At 47.6% G+C, this 21,337-nt stretch overlaps 1 protein-coding gene across 4 annotated transcripts in view; it reads left to right on the top strand.

The window, feature by feature from the left end:
* The first annotated feature begins 208 nt into the window (after positions 1–208).
* Positions 209–21,337, top strand: part of UBE2F (ubiquitin conjugating enzyme E2 F (putative)) — a 75,158-nt gene continuing 54,029 nt past the window's right edge. For 2 of the 4 annotated variants that reach the window (XR_010122914.1, XM_063648180.1), the window contains exons 1-3: positions 209–380; positions 6,341–6,474; positions 21,080–21,109. Coding sequence is in view for 3 of the 4 variants with exons in the window: in XM_063648180.1 (XP_063504250.1) it covers positions 6,357–6,474; positions 21,080–21,109 (148 nt within the window). In the remaining variant the exon portion in view is untranslated. Of the gene's footprint in view, positions 381–2,027; positions 2,154–6,340; positions 6,475–21,079; positions 21,110–21,337 lie in introns of those variants that run through there. The other 2 variants (XM_054479417.2, XM_063648181.1) reach the window with 2 other exon arrangements.

Genomic DNA, 21,337 nt, shown 5'->3' on the forward strand with positions numbered 1-21,337 from the left:
AGGGCCAACTCGGAAGCCCCGCCCCTAACGCTACTCGCCAATCAGCGGCGGTCGCGAAATCCGTGCCCGCCCCCTGGCCGCGCCTTCTGCCAATGAGCGAGGTCCGAGCGGCCCGTCGCCCAGCCCAGTCCCGACCGGTGCATGCCGCTGTTCGCGTGTCTGGTTCCAAATAAAGTTTTTCGCGACTTTGAATTTTTTTTTTAAAGCGCCCGCTGCTGTCTCGGCTGCCGCGGGCCAGAGCGGCCGAGTCCCCGCCCCGCCACTTCCGGTCCCGCCGCCGGGAGCCGGTGCGGCTGTGAGGGGCCGCGTCTCGCAGCAGCCGCCCGGGTCGGGCATGGTGTTGGGCGCCGGGCCCGCCTCGCCTGTCTCGGGGAGCCCAGGTGAGGAGCGACCGTGCGGCTCTGCGGCGGGGCGAGGTGCGGCCGCCGGTGCGCGGGCTGGCCTGCGGGCCGGGCGGAGGGCGCGGGCGGTGGCGGGGCCGCCTCAGGCCCGCCGGGTTCCTCACGCCGGGGGCCGGGCGGGCGCGGGCACCCGGACGCGAGGCCGAGCGGCGTGAATGGGAAGGGGCCGCAGGCCGCGGGCAGCGAGCCGGGGGTCGGAGGCGGCGTCGGCGGCCGGGGCGCTGGCCTCTCCCGGCAGTGAGTGACCGCGGCGGCGGTGGCGGGGGACGGCCCGCGCGGAGCACCTGGTGTGAACCAGGCCCTGGGCCGAGCGTGGCACAGACCTGGCCCGCTCACGCCCCACTCGCGGGATCGGCTGCCTGCCTTGTACGGAGGAAGCGGGGCGTCCAGCGCCTGGCCAAGGTCACCGGCCCGACGTGGCCGCAGAAAGCGGGACTGGACTCCCGATCGGGGCGGGAGTCGCGCTAGGCCGTGAGGAGCGGGGGAGGTGAGGGGAGTGACAACTCGCGCCCGGTCCTCGTACCTGCAGCGGGAAGAGTAAGTATGGACGCTTACGTACAACTGGGGGCGGCCAGGCTAGTTTGGAAAATTTTTACCACAGCAAAGGAGACGAGGAAGGAAGGGCATCTTGGAACAATTAGTGCAGCAGAGTCTTGGTTCCAGACCTAGTTCTGCTGGTGTGTCATCTTGGGTGTGGCCTTCCCCTCCCTGGGCTCAGTTTCCTCATCTGTCACAGGAGAGAATTGGGCCCCCCACTCTGCATTCCCGACCGCCTGGAAGTGGGGGCAGGATGGGTTGGAATAGCCAGAGAAAGCTTCTTGGAGGAGGAGACGCTGGGATGTAGGTAGGAATCTTCCCCTGAAGGAAGGGGTAGGATTCGTTTGTGAAGGGAAGGAGGGCATTCTGGACCTGGGTATCAGATTGAATAGAAGCTTCTGGAAATGAGCAGGGTGTTGTGAAGGAACAAAGAGGAAACTGGCCTGCCTGGGGCAGTGGAATCCTGGCTGAGGAGTGAGTTGAAGGCAAGGGGGAGCATAGAGGTGGGAGAGAGAGAGATTGAGAGACAGAATCACACCAAGCTTAGTGCTGTGGGGCTTGAGGACCCCCCACCTGGACATACCTGCCTTTCAGGTAGTAGGCAGTGCAGGAAGGGGCAGGTTTACTGCTGAACATAAAAGGGGCTGGACTCCAAAGATGGTCAGTCAACCAGCGTACTCCTGTGCCGAGCGGGAGGTTCCTGGGCAATGGCATTCTGTAGAAGAGTGGGATGTGGACTTCGTTGTGCCCTGATCGGGGCCCCTTTGGCTGGGGAAGTTGAGTGTCCCCTAGTGACCCGCAGTCCCATCCTTTATGCTTGGATTGAGACGTCTCCATTCGGAAGGAATTGTAAATAAGTAGCCCCCTCACCTTGAGCTGACTGGCCCCTGGTGTCCCTGCACAAGTGACGTGGCCTGGTTTTGCCATTGCTTGCAGGGATGCTGAGTAAATATCACTTGATGGCACTAGTAAGTTGCACACCAGATACTCTTCTCTGGGCCGTCTGAAAGCAGGTCCCACCCAGAGGAGGAACCTAGCTGGGCCAATTACAACTTGTGGAATTTAGAAACTGAGAATGCTGTGCAGAACAGCTGATCTGTTACCGAAATGCTGCCTTAGAGCGTAGTTTGCAGGAAAGAGGAAGTTTTGTTTTAAACCAGATCTTCAAGAGTTGAAGCATATTGAAGAAGGAGAAGAATTCTGAAGCAACTGCAGGTATTCAGCTAGCCTCTTGACAGTTTGAATACTTATTTTTTGTTAGAATCCTTTGATTTAAATTTAATTTTACAGCTATGGAAACATTCCCAAATTAGGCCTTGGGTTTATCCTTAAAGTGGCATGTGAAAATGATACACATGATAGAAAAATAGATGGTCACTGTATTAGATTTCTTAGAATGTTAGGGAAGTACATTTTTTATTACTTTCTATGGAAAACAAAGCACCAGTGTTACATTCTTTTATATCTTGCAAGTCACAGACTTGAAGATAATAAACCAGCAATCTGACTCTTCCAGTGGAATTGAATATTGGAGCATCTTCTGCCCACAGAGAAGACTTCATCGTGGTGTGATTGGGGGTATAAAAGCGTTAAGCGTAGCCTGTGGGCTGTAGTGGTGCAGAAGAGTTTCTTGGTGGTTGGCCTTTCAGTGTGTGAGGGATCTCTCTCCCCAGGCTCCCCTGAGCCTCCTTCAGTGCAGGTTCTCCGAGAGCTGGGTGTGGCCCTGGTGCTTGCTGTTCTGTGGGACTCTTCATTCTGACTTTCCTAGGTTACTGCCTGCTGAACTCATGTTCAAGCATGTTGTGCTTTTATTTTTTACTCTTTGCTTCATTTGCATTCCCAAGGTCAGCCAGAGACGTGGTAGTCCTTGTGTAGGGCATCTGGTGCGTCCAGCTGACCCCCAGGTGATGGATGGATGCACGTCTTGGTCCATAATTGGGTGATTCTGACGATGTGGCAGGACTGATGTGCTCGAGTCTGCACACGAGGCAGCAGACTTGGCTGGGAAGGGAGACTCTGTTCCATGACAAGGAATCCTTGTGAGGGATTTTTGACAAGATCATTCCAGGTAGGGGCTGAAGCAGGAGAGCTTGGCTCTAGATGGTGCTACTGTCTGTGGTAGCTAAAGCCCCTACAGGTGTTTGTGACTATTTCCCTGTGAAGTAACTTCATCAGCTGAATCCAGCTGCTTTGCCCTGGGCAAAGCTGTGAAGATGTGCTCTTATGGAGGTCCACCTGAGGAGATGGCGCAGTAGCATAACAATGAAGAAACTAATGTTGGTTTATTTTCACATTTTTGTCAAATTTTTTGAGGCGTAATTGAAATACACTAAACTGCCCATATTTAAATTGTGTAATTGATCAGTCTGAAACCATGACCACACTCGAGATAAAAACATTTCCTGCCTGGCATGGTGGCTCACGTCTGTAGTCCTAGCACTTTGGGAGGCTGAGGCAGATGGATTGCTTCAGCTCAGGAATTCAAGACCAGCCCGGGTAACATAGTGAAACCCTGTCTCTACAAAAAAATTTAAAATTAGCTGGGCATGATGGTGCCTGCCTGTAGTCCTAGCTGCTTTAGGGGGTAGAAGGTGCTGAGGTGGGAGGATGTCTTGAACCTGGGAGTTTGAGGCTGCACTGAGCTCAAGTCACGCCACTGCACTCCAGCCTGGGCTACAGAGCAAGACCTGTCTCAAAAAACAAACAAAAAACATTTTTGTCATCCACAAGAGGGAAACTGGTGTGTCTGTGGTGACAGCTTCTAGCAGCTGAGTGGCTTTGGGCAGCCTACCTTCTGGGCCTCTTGTCCTGGGGTCCACATGTTAAAATGGAATGGGAGTGGGAGAAGTCCATTCCAACTTTGCAATTCTAAGAGCTTATGACTGTGAAAGTGCAGAGCTGTCTTTGAAGCCTTTAGACCAGTGCTTCTTAAGGGGTTTAGGGTATGTGTATGTCCGTGTCCTCTAGTGGAAAACACTATGCAGTTCAGAAGATCGTGTTCTATGTGTTTTCGTTTTGAAAAAATTCTTTAATTTTTTTTATTTTTTGAGATGCAGTTTCACTCTTGTTGCCCAGGCTAGAGTGCAATGGCACGATCACTGCAACCTCCACCTCCGGGGTTCAACCTATTCTCCTGCCTCAGCCTCCCAAGTAGCTGGGATTTATAGGCACCCGCCACCACGCCCAGCTAATTTTTTTGGTATTTTTAGTAGAGATGGGGTTTTGCCATGTTGGCCAGGCTGGTCTAGAACTCCTGACCTCAGGTGACCCACCCACCTCGGCCTACCAAACTGCTGGGATTACAGGCATGAGCCACCGTGCCTGGCCTGTACTGTTTTCATGGTACAAACAATAGAAAATAAAATCTGACAGCATTTAGGGGATATGCAGAAGATGGTGTGAGAAACTGTGTAAGAGACCTGGGTGAAAAATGGTTTCAAATGCCAATGAGGAAAGGAGTATTCTTATTTGACTTTCAGGATCTTAGCCTCAACCTAAAATTTCTGTGCTTAGGTCAAGCTTTTCACGTGGAATTTTTAGATCATTTTCTGTTGAAACGATCAGAGTGGTATTGAAATAAAATGATAGAAAGCAACAAAGGAAATTATGGAAATATTGAACTGGTGACAATTTATTTTATTTTATTTTATTTTATTTTTTTGAGTCTCACTGTGTTGCCAGGCTGGAGTGCAGTGGTGCAATCTTAGCTCACTGCAACCTCTGCCTCCCAGGTTCAAGTGATTCTCCTCCCTCAGCCTCCCGAGTAGCTGGGACTACAGGTGTGGGCCACCATGCCCGGCTAATTTTTTTGTATTTTAGTAGAGACGGGGTTTCCCCATGTTGGCGAGGGTGGTCTCGATCTCCTGGCTTAGTGATCCACCTGTCTTGTTCCCCTAAAGTGTTGGGATTACAGGCGTGAGCCACGGCACCTGGCCCTGGTGACAAATATTTGTCCTCAGTCAAAAGAAGTTCCAGTGACCCTCTCTGACCATGGCAAAGTGAGCAAGAGTTAGGAGGAGGATTAATGTCAGTTTATGTTAGAAACAGAAGGCAGAGTCTAGAGGATAGTTACTTTGTTATAATTAGTGGGATCATAATGTAAGCTGTGGACTTTGAGTTATAATGTGTTAATGTGGGTTCATTGATTGTAACAAATGTACCCTCTGGTGGGAGATGTTGGTAATAGGGGAGGATGTGCGTGTGTTGGGGCAGGGGGCATATGGGAAATCTCTGTACCTTCCTGTTAATTTTACTGTATACTTAAAACTGCCCTTAAAAAATAAAATTTTAAACAAACTGTGGCATTTCTTCAACCGTCTCCCAGATAGCAAGGGGCATCACCTGTGTTTGGTCTTTGTTGTCCCTCCCAGTGAGCTTGCAGCAGGGGAACCTGCAACACAGATGGGGTGGAAGCCACCAGTGAACATAATCTACTTTGGGACATTAATTTTAATTTAGTCTTGATGTTGAAATTGCCAAAAAATATAAATAAAACACAAATGTAAGTAAATGCAACACAGCATGAATAAATGAGAAGGTGCTTATTAAGGCTCTATCCACACCTTTATTAAAAGAGGAAGGAGAGCAAAGAGTGGTGCTCCTCTTCCACCAGAGGCTGTGCTGCTTCGGTTGGTGATGGGCCAGACCCTGGGACTGTACCATGTGTGTGCATGATCCCCTGCAGCAGGGAAGGGCCGACTTACCAGTGGGCAGTAATGGACTCATGTGGAACCCATTGGTGAGGGCATGCTGGTTGAGAAGCTGTGGAGGCCACCCTAGACCTTGTGTTCCATGGGAGCTTTGTCACAACCACATCCCAGGGCCTGGCACCCAATGAGTGTGAAATGCATGACTCTTTTTAATTTTAATTTTTTTTTTTTTTGAGACAGGGTTTTGCTCTGTCACACAGGCCGGAGTGCAGTGGCACAATCACGGCTCACTGCATCCCCAACCTCCCAGGCTCAAGGGATCCTCCTACCCCAGCTTCCCGAGTAGCTGAGACTACAGGCACACACCACCACTCCTGGCTAATTTTTTTGTATTTTTTTTAGAAACAGGGTTTTGTCATGTTGCCCAGGCTGGTCTTGAGCTCTTAGGCTCAAGCAGTCCTACCTTGGCCTCCCAAAGTGCTGGGATTATAGTTGTGAGCCACCGTGCCCAGCCATGACTCTCTTTTTTAAAAAATGTTAATTCATAATTTTAAAAGTTAGGCTTATAGGGGATGGCATAGAGCTTCTCAAATGTATTATGAAGGAATCCCATCTTATTAATGTGTACAAATTTTTTCCATAACTAAATTATGGGAAAAAATCAAAATACAAAAGCACCTATATATTTTTCTCAATGTCTAATTAGTCTCTGGAGACCTGGTCCTTAACCCTGCTTTCATTGCTGTCTTTCAGGGTAAAGGCAGCAGTAATGCTAACGCTAGCAAGTAAACTGAAGCGTGACGATGGTCTCAAAGGGTCCCGGACGGCAGCCACAGCGTCCGACTCGACTCGGAGGGTTTCTGTGAGAGACAAATTGCTTGTTAAAGGTAATGATCATTCGTGTGAACTGTTTTTGTATCCTATAACAAAAGGAAGCTTGACTGGAGAGTCTTTGGGGATATAAAGCAACCTACTGCTGAATAGAAATACCTGTTTAAAAGATTTTAAAATATAATTGCTTATCTCTTATAGTGAAGGATATTGTACCACGCAGATGATATGAGCACGCTGTTGCAAGGAGATGGTATTAGAAACTGCAGTGTGTCTTATACACTTGGGATGTTCTTTGTCACGTCTGCCAAAATGCTAGCAGAAAGAATAAGGTGCTGAGAGTAAGCAAGGCCTAAGACTGGTTTCAGAGCTGCCATTATCTTCCTTTCTTTCTGACTCTCAGCACCATAGTTTCTGCTCTGTAAAGGGGAAGGAGTCAAATTTTGTAATCTCTTAGGATCTTATCCTGTTTTATTCAGGTCAAAGCCTACGGCGAGTCTTGTGAAAAATTAGTTCTCTTCACGGAATTATAACATATAGTGTTCTAGAGTTTTAGTGACTTCTGCTATCCATGTTGGTGAGGAGGAACTTTATCCTTGGAGAAGGGTTGGTAAAATGTATGAGAGTATGCGTGCATGCAGATATGCATTCATTTGTATGTTTGAGCGTAAATTTTGCATTTATTCATTTAGCAAACTCTTAAAATTTTCAAGTGCTTTGAAGTCAGTTTCTTGGGGGTCATAAGACCTATAAAAGATGAAGAAACAGTTGCAGCCTTTAAGGAGATTATAATTTGCTTAATTATAATAAAGTTAACTTTGTATTTTATTTATTTATTTTTTTGAGACAGAGTCTCACTCTCGCCCAGGCTGGAGTGCAGTGGCGCAATCTTGGCTAACTGCAGCCTCCACCTCCCGGGTTCAAGCAATTCTCCTGCCTCAGCCTCCTGAGTAGCAGAGATTACAGGCACCCGCCACCACGCCCAGCTATTTTTTTTTTTTTTGGAGATGGAATTTTGCTCTTGTTGTCCAGGCTAGAGTGCAGTGGTGCAATCTTGGCTCATCACAGCCTCCACCTCCCGGGTTCAAGCAATTCTCCTGCCTCAGCCTCTCGAGTACCAAGCAATTTTCCTGCCTCAGCCTCTTGAGTAGCTGGGATTACAGGCATGCGCTACTACACCTGGCTAATTTTATACTCTTAGTAGAGATGGGGTTTCTCCATGTTGATCAGGCTGGTCTTGAACTCCCGACCATAGGTGATTTGCTCACCTTGGCCTCCCAAAGTGTTAGGATTACAGGCGTGAGCCACTACGCCTGGCCAAATTTTTGTGGTTTTTTTTGTTTTTTTTTTTTTTGAGATGGAGTCTCGCTCTGTCGCCCAGGCTGGAGTGCAGTGGTGCAATCTTGGCTCACTGCAACCTCTGCTCCCAGGGTTCGAGTGATTCTCCTGCCTCAGCCTCCGTAGTAGCTGGGATTATAGGCGCCTGCCACCACGCCCAGCTAATTTTTTGTATTTTTAGTAGAGATGGAGTTTTGCCATGTTGGCCAGGCTGGTCTCAAACTCCTGACCTCAGATGATCCGCCTGCCTCGGCCTCCCAAAGTGCTAGAATTACAAGCATGAGCCACCATGCCCGGCCATTTTTGTATTCTTAATAGAGACGAGGTTTCATCATGTTAGCCAGGCTAGTCTTGAACTCCTGACCTCAGGTAATCCACCTGCCTCAGCCTCCCAAAGTGCTAAGATTACAAGTGTGAGTCACTGCGCCCGGCCATTAATAGAGACAGGGTTTCACCATGTTAGCCAGGCTAGTCTCAAACTCCTGACCTCAGGTGATCCACCCGCTTCTGCCTCCCAAAGTGCTGGGATTACAGACGTGAGCCACTGTGCCTGGCCTTACTTTATAACAAGTGTTTACATTTCTTTAATTTTTTTTTTTTTTTTTTGAGACAGGCTCTTACTCTGTCACCAGCCTGGAGTACAGTGGCGTAATCATGGCTCACTGCAGCCTCAGCCTTCTGGGCTCAGGTGATCCTGTCACCTCAGCCTCCTGAGTAGTTGGGACTACAGGCATGCACCACCGTGCTTAACTAGTTTTTTTATTTTTTTATTTTTTGTAGAGATGGGGTTTCATTATGTTGCCCAGGCTAGTCTTGAACTCCTGGGCTCAAGTGATCCACCCACCTCGGCCCTCCCAAAGTGTTGGGATTACAGGTGTGAGCCACTGCACCCAGCAAGTGTTTACATTTCTTACATGTAGAGCAGCTAGAAAGCAAAGGGTTGATTAGTGTATTCGAACTCCCTGTTTTCATGTTGTGTTAGGTTGACAACATGGAGATTACAGGCATTTACGTGTCCTGAAGAATCTAACAGCAGAAGAGCTGCTGTATGTAAATGTGCTGTGCTTGACCTTCCCAGACACAAATCACTGTTAAACTGGGGAAGGAATGGGAACTGTGAGGGCACTGGGTTTGTGGGGACTTAACAGTGTCCTCTTTTTCCTTTTTAAGACAGAATGCAGTGGCACGATCTCGGCCCACTGCAACCTTCACCTCCTGGGTTCGAGCGATTCTCATGCCTCAGCCTCCTGAGTAGCTGGAATTACAGGCACACACCACCATGCCCAGCCAATTTTTGTATTTTTAGTAGAGATGGGGTTTCAACATTTTGGCCAGGCTGGTCTCAAACTCCTGACCTCAAGTAATTGCCTGCCTCAACCTCCCAAAGGGCTGGGCTAACAGGCATGAGCCACTGTGCCTGGCCTGTACTCTTTTTCTTATTCTCTTTCTGCCCCTGAGTTTGGACTTAGTTTTGGATTATCCAGCTGGATGATTGGTTGAAAGTGGAGTGAGAATGGTATTTCACATTTTGGCCTTACTTACTAAGCCTGGGAGAACAGTAGATTGTATTCAGCGTCTGTTGTGCTGGAGGCTTTACCCTAAGAGGCCCAGAGGGCGGGGCAAGAGCTGGAGCACCTTACTTGGGTGTGCCTGATAGGACTTGAGTGTCTTCTCAGATTCTGGGCTCCATCTGCAGCACAAGCCAGGAAAATGGTGTGTTGTTGCTGTACTTGGAGTAGACAGTGAGTGCTTCAGTGCCTGAGGAGTTGCAGCGAGGAGGGCCTGTGTGTCAGCTGAGGAGGAGTGGGTAGAAGCTGACAAACAGACTGTCCCATCTTCTTTACCCAGTCATTGTCATGGTTAATAGTAGCTAATAGGAGCTTTTGTATACTGAGCACTTAGGGCCGGGCCTTCTGTTGGGCACCTTCTTAGTTCATTTGTGCTGCTGTAACAAAATGCCACAGATTGGGTAATTTATAAACAATAGAGTTTTGGAGGCTGGGAAGTCCAGGCTCCTAGTAGGATTGGTATCTGGTACAGGTAGTTCTCTGCTTCAAAGATAGCACCTTGTTGCTGTGTCTTCACATGGCAGAAGAGATGGAAGGGCAAAAAGGGCCTAAGCTAGTTTCCTCCTGCTCTTTTATAAGGCACTAAGCCATTTATGCAGCAGAGCCCTGATGACAATCACTTCCCTAGAGGTCCCACCTCTTAATACTTCCACAGTGGGGATTAAGCTTCAACATGAATTTTGGCCCCATTCGAGCCATAGTAGGCACTTAATGGGGTAATTCTTGTTTGACTTTTCAAAGCCTTGCCAGATTGATGCTTCATTTTACCCATGAACTGCTGAGACTCAGGTTAAGAAACTTGCCCACTTTGCGGGTTTATTGCAGCAAGACAGCCAGACCCACATACTGGGGTAGGACAGGCTCTGGGGGAACAGATGCGACAAACAGAAACCAAAGTAGCAAAATAGAAGTGCAAGTCCACAGAAAAGAGTTCAAGGAGGCTCTGCGTCTCCATGTCTCCTGCCCTGCTCAGGAACTCACCCTGGAGCTCTCTGCTGGCTCCAGGGCCTGACAGAGCCCACTAAGACCTACCAACCTGGGTGGCCCTCCAGCTCCAAGGAAGGAAATATCTTTGGCTAGGTTGACAGGGCCCAGCTGAGGTTCTCTGACCTTGTGCAACCCATCAAGAACAAGAAGGGTCTCACAAGGAGAAGGGTCTCACAAGAAGAGGTGCAGAGCCAACTCTTGAGGCTACCATTTCCATCCTCCCCAGGCACTGGTGGCGATTAAGTTTCAGAGTCCAAAGCACTGGTGATAAATGGCAGTAGAACTCAGTGTAACCTTCCCTCTCGTGGCCTTGCCTTCCACTCACCTCAGGGGCTGCAGGCCAGGCTGAGTGGTGAGTAGTTTGGGCTTGTGGTGGAGGTTGGGTAAAGAGAAGGGTGGGCCTGATCTGAGAGAGGTGGCTGTACACACAAAGTGCAACAAGAGTGCCTGATGGTTCATGCTTGTGGGGTCCGTCCCTAGAGTGCTCCTTTGTTTAGCTTGCCCTGTGGGTGGCTTGTTGACCCTGGTGGCAGTCTGGCCTTCTATCCTCTGGGGAGTTATGGCGGAAGTGGTGCTGTGGAGGCTGCTGTGGCTGTTGGAGGGCATGGCAAGTCACTTTGAGGGGTGATAAAGTGAGAATCCTTTCCAGGTGAAATCCAAACTCCCTTTTGGGACTTTGAGGAAAGTAGAGTGTTGGAGTTCAGAAAGATTACTATAGTCAGAACTGTCATCTGGTACTGTGGCTTGTGTAAGGGTGTTATTCACGAGCATCCATAGGTGGTAGAAAATTGTATCAATATGTCTTTGGGACTTTATGCCATAGGCTGGGTTTCCTGAAGAGGAGGTAGGGAGTTTGTCATGCAGGATCCTTACTAAGGGGTACCTTTGGGACAACACCTGTGGGGTAGGTGAGGGAAGCAACAGCAGGCAGAGGGAGACTCAAGCAGCAAGGAAGGCCCCACGACAGCCTCTGCTTTGGAGCAAGAGCAAGCACAAGCACAGCCCTTCAGAGCTGTCCTCAGTCTGGTGAGAAAGTCAGGTTTTCCTGCTCTGCACCTGTCAGTCGTTAGATGAGGGTTGCCTGGGACAGGTGTAGTGTGGAGTGCAGGTCTGTGCAGCCACCAAATCCCTGAAAGGGGTGATTGCTGAAGGCTGCCTGCCCACAGCCCTCACTGAGGGGATCTGGGTGCTGCTGCGTCACAGCGCCTGGCTCATTGCCTTGCTCACCTGTGATGTGGGCTCTGGTGTGGTGCAGATGGCAGTAGGGCTGAGCTTATAGGAGGCAGGAGCTTGTCCCTGGGGAGGGGTATGAGGAAGGGCCAGTGATATCTGCACAACAGAGGCCCCTTCTTTTTCTTGAAAGAGTGAGCCCAGTTCTGAACAGTGATGGGAGGCCAGAGTCAGCTCTCCTGGCTCGATTCCAGGTCTGTGGAAACACGTGGCCTGCTTTAGAGTGGCCGGCCATGGGGAGGCCTCCAGATGGCCGCAAGGGCTCCCCACTCAGCCACACCCACATTTCCTCAGCATCCTCAGTCCAGTTCTGAGGGCACCCTCTGGGCTGGAGCTGGAGTGATGCTTGTAGCTGCATTGCCTGGAGGGTGTAGAATGATGAGTGTTTTGGGCTGCTGTCTGTCCTGACTCCAGAAGCTGGGGTCACTGAGGAGAGAGAGTCAGATCTGCATTTGAGCTGGCCCTGACTTGGGTCCAGGCCTGACTGGAGGGCTGGCCGTTGCCAGTGTTGTTGTTGGCATTCCCTGTGAACCTCTGTGTGACTGAGTCCGTCAGGGTCTGAGTCCATGGTGCTCCCTACCCCCCAAACACCCCTCAGGGCAGAATTAATTGCTTTCTTAATCTGTCTGAGGTTTGGCACTGTTTCCATCTAATAGCTCAATGCCTGTCTGTCTTCCTGTTCTTTCACTTGTTCACCCAACATACATTGTAGTGCCAGCATACAGTTAGTGACCCCCAAAGACCTCAAGGGTCTCCAGGAGGTCTGACAGGACCCTTTGCCTGTGTCAGTCTTTGTTAAATGTGGGGATTTGGAATTGAGCCATTTCAGGGTGAAGTCTGGAGTTAGGGGAGCTAAAGGGGGTTGATTCTGTGTGTACCCCTTGTCCCAATCAGCCCCTGAGTCCCAGGTAGTTTCTAACCTTCTCTTGTTTTGGCTGATGGGGGCTGGGGCAGTGGGAGGGTCTGGCTGCCCATCTGCCTGAGCTTCCCAGTATCTAGGATGCAGGGGCCTCCCTCTGTGAGGGTGCCTGTGTCTGCCTGAGCAGTCCAGTCACGGGTGGGACCCTCACCTTCCTATATGAGGTCTGCCACATGTCCCCATTTCAGTGTTGGGGGAGAAAGAGAAGCATTTACTATTTTCTGGAACCACTGTCTCCAGCGTGTCCTGGTGCAGAACTCTAGCAGGGCGGGCTCAGGGTGTGGCATGCCACATTGTCAGGGTAGTCACAGCATTTAGCAGTGTGTGTAGCTGGGAGGTTCTGTGCTACAATACATATTTTAAAAACTAGAGCAGTGGCCCAAGGGGAGGAATCCAGCTAGTGCAGATGTAAGGCAGTTGGCCGCAAGCTGACCTTTACATGCTTTGTTGGAGGGTTAAATGCCAGTAGAGCTGCCCCGGGAAACTTGGCAGCCCCTCAGGTGTACCACATAGCCTAGTGGGCAGGGAGGACCCTGTGGAAGCATAGATGAGGGCTCAAGTTGACATCATCTGCATTTGTGTTCAAAGTAAGTGGTAGGAGGCCTGTGGGCTCCATTCTTAGTGATACCAGGCTCTGCTACAGGGGCTGTGACTGCTTTTCAGAGTTACAGCCTTGTTCCTCCAGAGTCTGGAGGGGACCATGAGCACTGTGGGCCTGCACTCTGTAGTGTGAGGCCTCAGCCGTGGTGGTGCTGTCTGTGGAGGGGCTGAGGCCCTGTGTGTGAGTCAAGTGTCTCCCAGATGTTAGGCATGCAGAAAAGGTGGATTTGAGGATTTTAATGCGTAAAGGCAGTGGGAAGCTAAGAAATAAAGTTCTAGTTCTAGAAATCTGTGAGGCAGTGGTTCAGGTTTAAGGAAGTAATCAGGCCACCTGGAAAGTGGCAGCTGTCTCTACCTAGGTTGAAGGGCTCGGCAGCTCTGCCTAGTGTTGTCTGATGGAGCTTGGAGCTGGCTTTTGCCAAGAGTCATCTGCCTGTATGACCAGCCTTTTGTCTTTGTCAGCTTGGGCTGCTGTAACAAAGGACCATAGATGGTTTGGCCTAAACAATAGGCATGTGTTTCCCTTCTGGAGGCTGGAAGGCCATGATCAAGTTCCTGATGAGAGCTGTCTTCCTGGCTTGCAGATGGCCTCTTCCTGGCTGTGTCTTCACATGGAGGAGAGAAGGGGAGCTCTGGTCCCTCTTTGTTTTTTGTTTTTGTTTTTTTTTTTTAAATAACGGCATGAATCCCATCACGAGGCCTCCACCTCCATGATCTGATCTAAACCTAATTTCCTCCAAATACCATCACATTGGGGGTTAGAGCTTCAACATATGAATTTGGGGGTGAAGGGCATAAATTCTGTCCACAGCACCTTTGGAATGCCTCCTCAGTTCCCAGCTATGTGAAAAGAAACATTCTTGGATCTTAGAGGAAACTCACAGCAGGGGCACTGCCACCCTGTAGGCAAGTATGCTTATGTGTCCCCCTTTTCCCGAGCACCCCATGTGTGCTCAGCCCCAGTGCCAGGTACTGAGCTCATAGGGCTGGGGCAGATTACATGGCCCCTGCCCACAGGGTATGCAGGGTCAGGGAGCAGGCGGCAAGGAGCCAGCAGGAGCCCTGTGTTAGGGCCAGGGCAGGAGAAGGTGAGTACGTGCTGTGTGGGGGCCTCTGTGGTGATCAGGTGGATTTTGCAATCTGATATTTCAGTGTAGTCATGCTTCAAACGGGTCCTGTGGTTTGATCTTTAGTTAGAAAGGAAAAGAGTCTAATCTATCAGAGGGAAGTTATGCAGCCACGGAATTGTGCAAGGTGTCAGCCAGGTGCCTCCCAGAAATGCCGCGTCACATCTTGAAATAGGCAAGACTTGAGCAGTTTTAAAAGTATCTTCATTTCTCATTACTTTGTAGGTGGGTGGCGTTCTTCAGGTGGTGAGGGTGTGCAGAGAAGGGCCACTGCTTTGCCCAGAGGCTGCCAAGCTTTGCTAATAGTCTTATTGTACCTTGACTTTAAGGTGATAACTGTTGATGTTAGTGAATTCTAATTTGCCCTCGTTGGAAGTGCGGCAAAACTTCTTGTCATTTGTGACAACTCCCTGAGAGGAGCACTGTGGGAGCGTGCCTGGCTTATTTTCTGCCCCGGTGGAACTACAATGCCAGCATCTTTATTGAAATCCTGTGCCCCAGGATTGTAGTCCTTGCTTGCGCTGTTTCTTGGACCAGAAGCCTGCAGGGACTCTGACTGTGGTGGGATCATTGGTAGGCTGGGTCCAGGAGCTCCCTCAGCCTGCCCTCCTTCCGTGAGTGAATTGCACCGAACATGCAAATGTGAGCCTGATGCTCATCTTGGAATTTGAATTCTTTTTTTTTTTTGAGACAAGGCCTTAGTCTGTCACCTAGGCTAGAGTGCAGTGGCACGATCTCAGCACACTGTAACCTCTGCCTCTCGGGCTCAAGTGATCCTCCCACTTCAGCCTCCTGAGTAGCTGGGAGTACAGGTGCATGCCACCACACCTGGCTAATTTTTGTATCTTTTGTAGAGACAAGGTTTTGCCACGTTGCCCAGGCTGGTCTCAAACTCCTGCGTTCATGCGATCTGCCCTTCTCAGCCTCCCAAAGTGCTGGAATTATAGGCATGAGCCACTGCGCCCAGCCCTGGGAGAGAATTTTAAAAATTCAGAGACCTAAGTTCTACCTGAAACTCTTGATGTAATTGGTCAGGGTTAGGGCTGGGGCATTAGGATTTTTAAAAGCTCAGCAGGTACTAGATTGTGGTAATGGATACATAGCTCCAAAATTTACTACAATTTATTGAATCGTTTACTTAAAATGGGTCTATTTTACAGTATGTAAATTGGTCCCTGACAAAGCTGTCAAATGTCAAACCAGCAAAACACTCCCCGAGTGACGAATGTGCAGCCAGGGCTTCCATTCCTTTCTTTATCAGGTGTTGTCTGGCATCTTCCTGGCTGTCACTTTGCTGGCCCTTGAGTGCCTCTTGCTCCCGCACCCCTATCCCCGTAGGAGAAGGGGCCTGGCTCTGTTGCCCATTTCTTCCCACCCTTCCGCCCTACCACATCACAGTCTTAGCACTGGTCAGTGGCCTCACTCCTCATTGTCTGTCTGTGCCCAGACCTCACCTCTTCCCTTGTCACTAGACTGTCCTCTTGAACCTTTTGCTTCTGTCATGCTGGCCCCTCTGCTTGCAATCCACAGTCGCTTACCATGCCGTCTGGACACATTTCTAAATTCCCGTAGGAAAAGCTGGATGACAGGAGTTATCACCCTCTACTGAGGTGGCTTGGGCCACTGCCAGAGTCATGCCAGGGAAAGCTGGATTCCAGTGGCCAGCATCAATCTCTCAAAAGAAGGGCCCTCAAGAACAGTTTCTTGTAAATTCTAATCAACAAAATATAAATAATACAGAATAAAATGTTAGTATTTGCTTTAAGATCAAGTTTAATTATATAGGTAACCCTTATTTAAAAGTGATCACTATGAACAACTCATTTGCTCTTCACCTGTGTAGGTCACACGTGTCAGATGTGACCAGTGTTGGGTGGTGTGGTCCGAGGTTCTGTTGCCTTCCTCCGTCCTCTGCCTTTCGCACACATTGCTCTAAGGAAGGGCAAAATCTGGCCCATTGGAAAGACAGCTATGTATCAGTGTGGGCATGAGAAGAATAATGGTGAACCTTTCCTGGGATCACCATCATTATATTTTGTTAAGTAAATATATGTATATATTTTACGTTTTTGTAGCGACAGAGTCTCACTATGTTACCCAAGCTGATATGAAACTCCTGGCTTCAAGCGATCCTCCTGCCTTAGCCTCCCAAAGTGCTGGGATTACAGATGTGAGCCACCACACCCAGTCAAGGGAATATTTTTTAATGTAGGGGCCACCACATAAGACTGCCAGGAAGATAGGCTCCCAGGTTGTATTTAGTCACAGAACTTGCTCTATTTCTAATCATGGCAAGTGGGTGAACTGTTTCTCCTCTTCTCCCCCCACACTCAGCTCCGCTGAAGAGATCTGCCCTTTTTCTCAGTGTGAGAAGGCTTGCCCTGGCCAGAACATGTCCTGGCCCTGAGAGGGAGTGGCTGTGGGTGGGCCTCTCCCTTTCTCTAGCTCCTCCACTGTCTGTCTTCACCTTTGGTACCCATTCCATATACCTGGGCCCTAGAATGAGTGCATTTAATGGGCCATGTGCCTCTACACAGGTGCTTAGTTGTAGCATATAAATAGCTGAGATCAGAGGCCTGCAGGTCTCCTGAACCCTGAGCCTCGGAGTAGAGCCCTCAGCTAGCCTTCTCATTCCTCCACTCGGTGGTGAGCTTTGCGAGCATTCTGGCCTCCATTGCCCCTTCCCCTTGCCGCCTTTCCCCACTTCACTTATTAAAGGAATCGTGCTGCAGCTATTTTGACCACACATTTGCTTCTTCACTTCGTACTCTGGGTTCCATCTCTCTTCCTGCTTTCCTGCTGTTTTGAATGCGAATCAGCAAGGTCTGATCCTCTTCCAATGGCCTTTCCCCTTGGACACTCTGTGCTCTTTCACTGAATCACCACGTTCCCGATGGCTGTCCTGCTTTTTGGCATGTTTCTCATCTGTAACTTTCCCTGTTCCTTGGCCATTGCATCACTTTGCAGAAACCCCTCACCTTTGCCCTCATTGTGCCCCCAGCCTTGTTCTCCTCTTCCTCCCCCTCCCCTACTCCTCCTCTTCCTCCCCCTCCCCTACTCCTCCTCTTTGTCTCTTGTGGCTTTCTGGCACATCCCAGCACATCACCCCTGGGTGCCATCTTTGACCCCCTCCACCCACTCACAGTTGCTGGAACCTCTCCATTCTGTTTGCTCTGAAGCCCCCACACTTTTCTGCCTTTGCCAGGTGCTTGCTGCCCATCTCTTAGGTCACTTGGCCTCCACTTTGCCCTTTCTAAGGTTGTCCTCTTTAGGCAAAGATTAGAAACTTCTGTTCAGAAATCTCCAATGGCTCTCTCCACGCTTCTGTTTCTATTTTTCTACTTTGTTTCCCAGTGCTCTGCTGTTTTGGGACCTTTGTTCTGGCCACACTGGATGCTGTCTGGTTTCTGTGCTTTTCCGTGCACTGTGCTTTCGCACATTGCTAATTTATCTGCTTGGAATACTCTTCTTTTCCCCTAAGTCTACAGGACTAAATTTTACTTACTTGCCAAAGCCCAACTCAGAAACTTCCTCTTTCCTCAGTCCCCACAGCTGGAGAGAATCTCCCTGTCCCAAAGACCCCAGAGCACACTACTTTCTGTCTGAGGCACAGAGGACTTTGCCGGGTCAGTTATTTCCGAGGGTGCCCTTCCCCATGCCCTGCTAAACTGCAGGTTTTTGTTTTTAATTAATTAGCTGTTTATTGTAAATATTTAAGGTATACAACAAAAAGATTTTTTTTTTTTTTGAGACAGGGTCTCTCTTTGTTGCCCAGGCTGGAGCATAGTGAGACGATGATTGCTCATTATAACCTCAAACTCCTGGATTCAAGTGACCTTCCCACCTCAGACTCCTGAGTAGTTGGGACTACAGGCATGCACCACCACGCCTGACTCTTTTTGTTTGTTTGTTTTAGGAGGTTGGGAGGTTGTGGAAAAAGGCAAAAAAAAAAGAGATGATGGTCTCACTGTGTTGCCCAGGCTGGTCTCAAACTCCTGGCCTGAAGCAATCCTCCTGCCTCGGCCTCCCAAAGCACTGGGATTACAGGCATTAGCCACAGTGCCTGGTCCAATATGCTGCTTTGATAAACATAGTAGTAGGTTGTTTACTACAGTCAGGTGAATTAATATATTCATCTTCTCATATAGTTTACCTTTTTAAAAATGGTAACATCTGAATCTACTCTGTTGGCAAATTTCCAGCATATAAAACAATATTATGAACTATAGTCATCATGCTGTACTTTAGATCTCTAGACTTATTCATCCTATATAACTGTAACTTTGTATCCCCCCCATTCTGCCCCCTTCTCCACTCCCATGCCCTCGTCACCATCATTTTCTGTTTCTTCATTTTGACTTTAGATTCTACATATATGTAAGATCATGTAGTATTTGTCTTTGTGTGTCTGGCTTATTTTATATAGCATAATGTCTAGATTTACCCACGTTGTCGCAAATGACAGATCTCTTTTTTAAGGCCGAACAATGTTCCAACATATATACTGTGTGTACCACAATTTCTTTATGCAGTTGTCAGTGACACTTAGGTTATTTCCATATTTTGCCTATTGTGAATAATGCTCCAATGAATATGGAAGCACAGGTATCTGTTCCACATACTGATTTTGTTGTCTGGGTAGATAATCAGAGTGGGATTGCTGGGTGATATGGTAGTTCTAATTTTAATTTTTTGAGGAACTTCCATACTGTTTTCCATAACAGCTATACCAAGTTTACAGCCCTGCTATCAGTATACAAGGGTTCTCTTTTTTCCACCTTCTTGCCAACATTTATCTCTCTTTTTGATAGCAGCCATTCTGACAGGTGTGAGGTGATTTCTCATGATTTTGATTTGTATTTCCCTGATGTTCAGTGATGTTGAGCACCTTTGCATATATCTGTTGGCCATTTTTATGTCTATTCATGTTTTTTGCCCATTTTTAATGTTTTTTTTTGCTACTGAGTTGTGTGATTTCCTTATATATTTTAGATATTAATCTGTTTATCTAATATATGATTTGTAAATATTTTCTCCCAATTCATAGACTACCTTTTCTTTCTTTTTTTTTTTTTTTTTTTTTGAGATGGAGTCTCACTCTGTCACGTAGAGTGAGTGGTGTAGAGTGCAGTGGTGTGGTCCCGGCTCACTGCAGCCTCGACTTCCCAGGCTCAGGTGATCCTCCCACTTCAATATCTTGAGCAGTTGGGACACAGGTGTGTACCACCACACCCCATTAATTTGTGTGTATTTTGTTAAAAAAAAAAAGGTTTTGCCATGTTGCCCAGGTAGGTCTTTAAACTCCTGGGCTCAAGCTATCTACCCACCTGACCTCACAAAGTATTGGGATTACAGGCGTGAGCCACCATGCCTGGCACATAGGCTGCCTTTTTATTTTGCTGATTGTTTCCTTTATTGTACAGAACCTTTTAGTTTGATGTAATCCCACTTGCTTATTTTTGCTTTTTTTCTCTGAGCTTTTGGTGTGATATCAAAAAAATCATTGCCAAGGCCCATGTCAAGGAACTTATTCCCTATCTTTTCTTCTAGGAGTTTTATACTTTCAGGTCTTACATTTAAGTCTTTAGTTCATTTTGAGTTGATTTTTCATGTATGGTATAAGATAAGGAGCCAATTTTATTCCCTTGCATGTGAATATCCAGTTTTCCCAACACCATTTATTGAAGGAACTATCCTTTCCCCATGGTGTTTTCTTGGTACCTATGTCATAAATTAGTTGACTTTTATATGCTTAGGTTTACTTCTGGACTCTCTTTTCTGTTCTATGTGTCTGTTTTTATGCCAGTACTGTGCTATTTTGATTTCTGTAGCTTGAAATCAGAAAGTGTGATGCTTACAACTTTGTTCTTTCTCAAGCTGCTTTGGTTTTTCAGGGTGTTTTGTGATTCCAGACAAATTTTAGAATTGTTTTTTTAATTTCTGTGAAAAATGCCATTGGAATTTTGATAGGGATTGCATTGAGTCTGTAGATCGCTTTGGGTAGTATGGACATTTTAACAATATTAATTCTTCAAATATATGAACATAGTATATCTTTCCATATATTTATTTGTGTCTTCTTTAATGTCTCTCATCAATGTTTTACAGTTTTCAGTATACAGATCTTCTATTTCCTTAAATTTATTCCCAACCATTTTATTCTAAAGTAGGTGTGTGTGCGGGGAAGGAGGGGGCAGTCTTTAGGGCTTTCTGCACCTAAAAAGGATCATGTCACCTGAAACTGGGATAATTTTCTTTCTTTCTTTCTTTCTAGTTTGGATGCCTTTTATTTGTTTTTCTTGTCTGATTCCTCTGGTGTAGACTTCTAATACTGTGTTGAATAGAAGTGGTGAGCAGGATTGTGGCGGGGGGTTGCAGTTTTGTCCTGCAGAGGGGGTGCTGGGCTTAAACACCAAAAGAATGGCTCGTAGAAGAGGGACTGCAATGTCTGAGGCCCTGGGGCAGAGGACTGGGGCCAAGAAATGCAGCTATGAGGGAGTAACTGGAAGACAGCACTGGGAACAGACATAAACACAAGGTGCATATAGATCAGATTTTGAGAGGAATCATTCCAGTACTTGGAACCACTTTTAAAAACACTGTAGTGACTGGCTACCTATAGGTCATTTCTATGTTAATTTAAAATGTTTTTCTTTTACATTAAAGTGAATATTCAAGGACTTTTGACTGAATTTGTTGGCATTCTGCAAGTCACTTTGTATATCGAAAGCAGCTAAATGGCTTAAAGTCTAAACTTTAGACCAGGTTTTATTCAGTTCATCCATTTTTTTTTTTTTAAATTCGGTGTTCTAGAGGAAATTGCCAATTTAGAACTGGTGATTTTATGTGGAGTAATTGACTAATATTAATAATGATTTCTTTGTTTCTACAGAGGTTGCAGAACTTGAAGCTAATTTACCTTGTAAGTATAGCATCCCCAAACACTAAGTACTGTGAAATAATTGCATGAAGAAAACTTTTTGTTTTAATAACCTTGTATAGTAAAAAGCCTATTTTTCATGTATGTTAGGAGTGAATTTTAATTTTCTGTGAAAAGGTAGGATTTTTTCAAGTGTCTAATAAGAACAAGGTAGGCCAGGCATGGTGGCTCATGCCGCTAGTCTCAGCACTTTGGGAGGCAGAAGCAGCT

This window comes from Pongo pygmaeus, chromosome 11, assembly GCF_028885625.2.
Source record: "Pongo pygmaeus isolate AG05252 chromosome 11, NHGRI_mPonPyg2-v2.0_pri, whole genome shotgun sequence".
Taxonomy (NCBI): domain Eukaryota; kingdom Metazoa; phylum Chordata; class Mammalia; order Primates; family Hominidae; genus Pongo; species Pongo pygmaeus.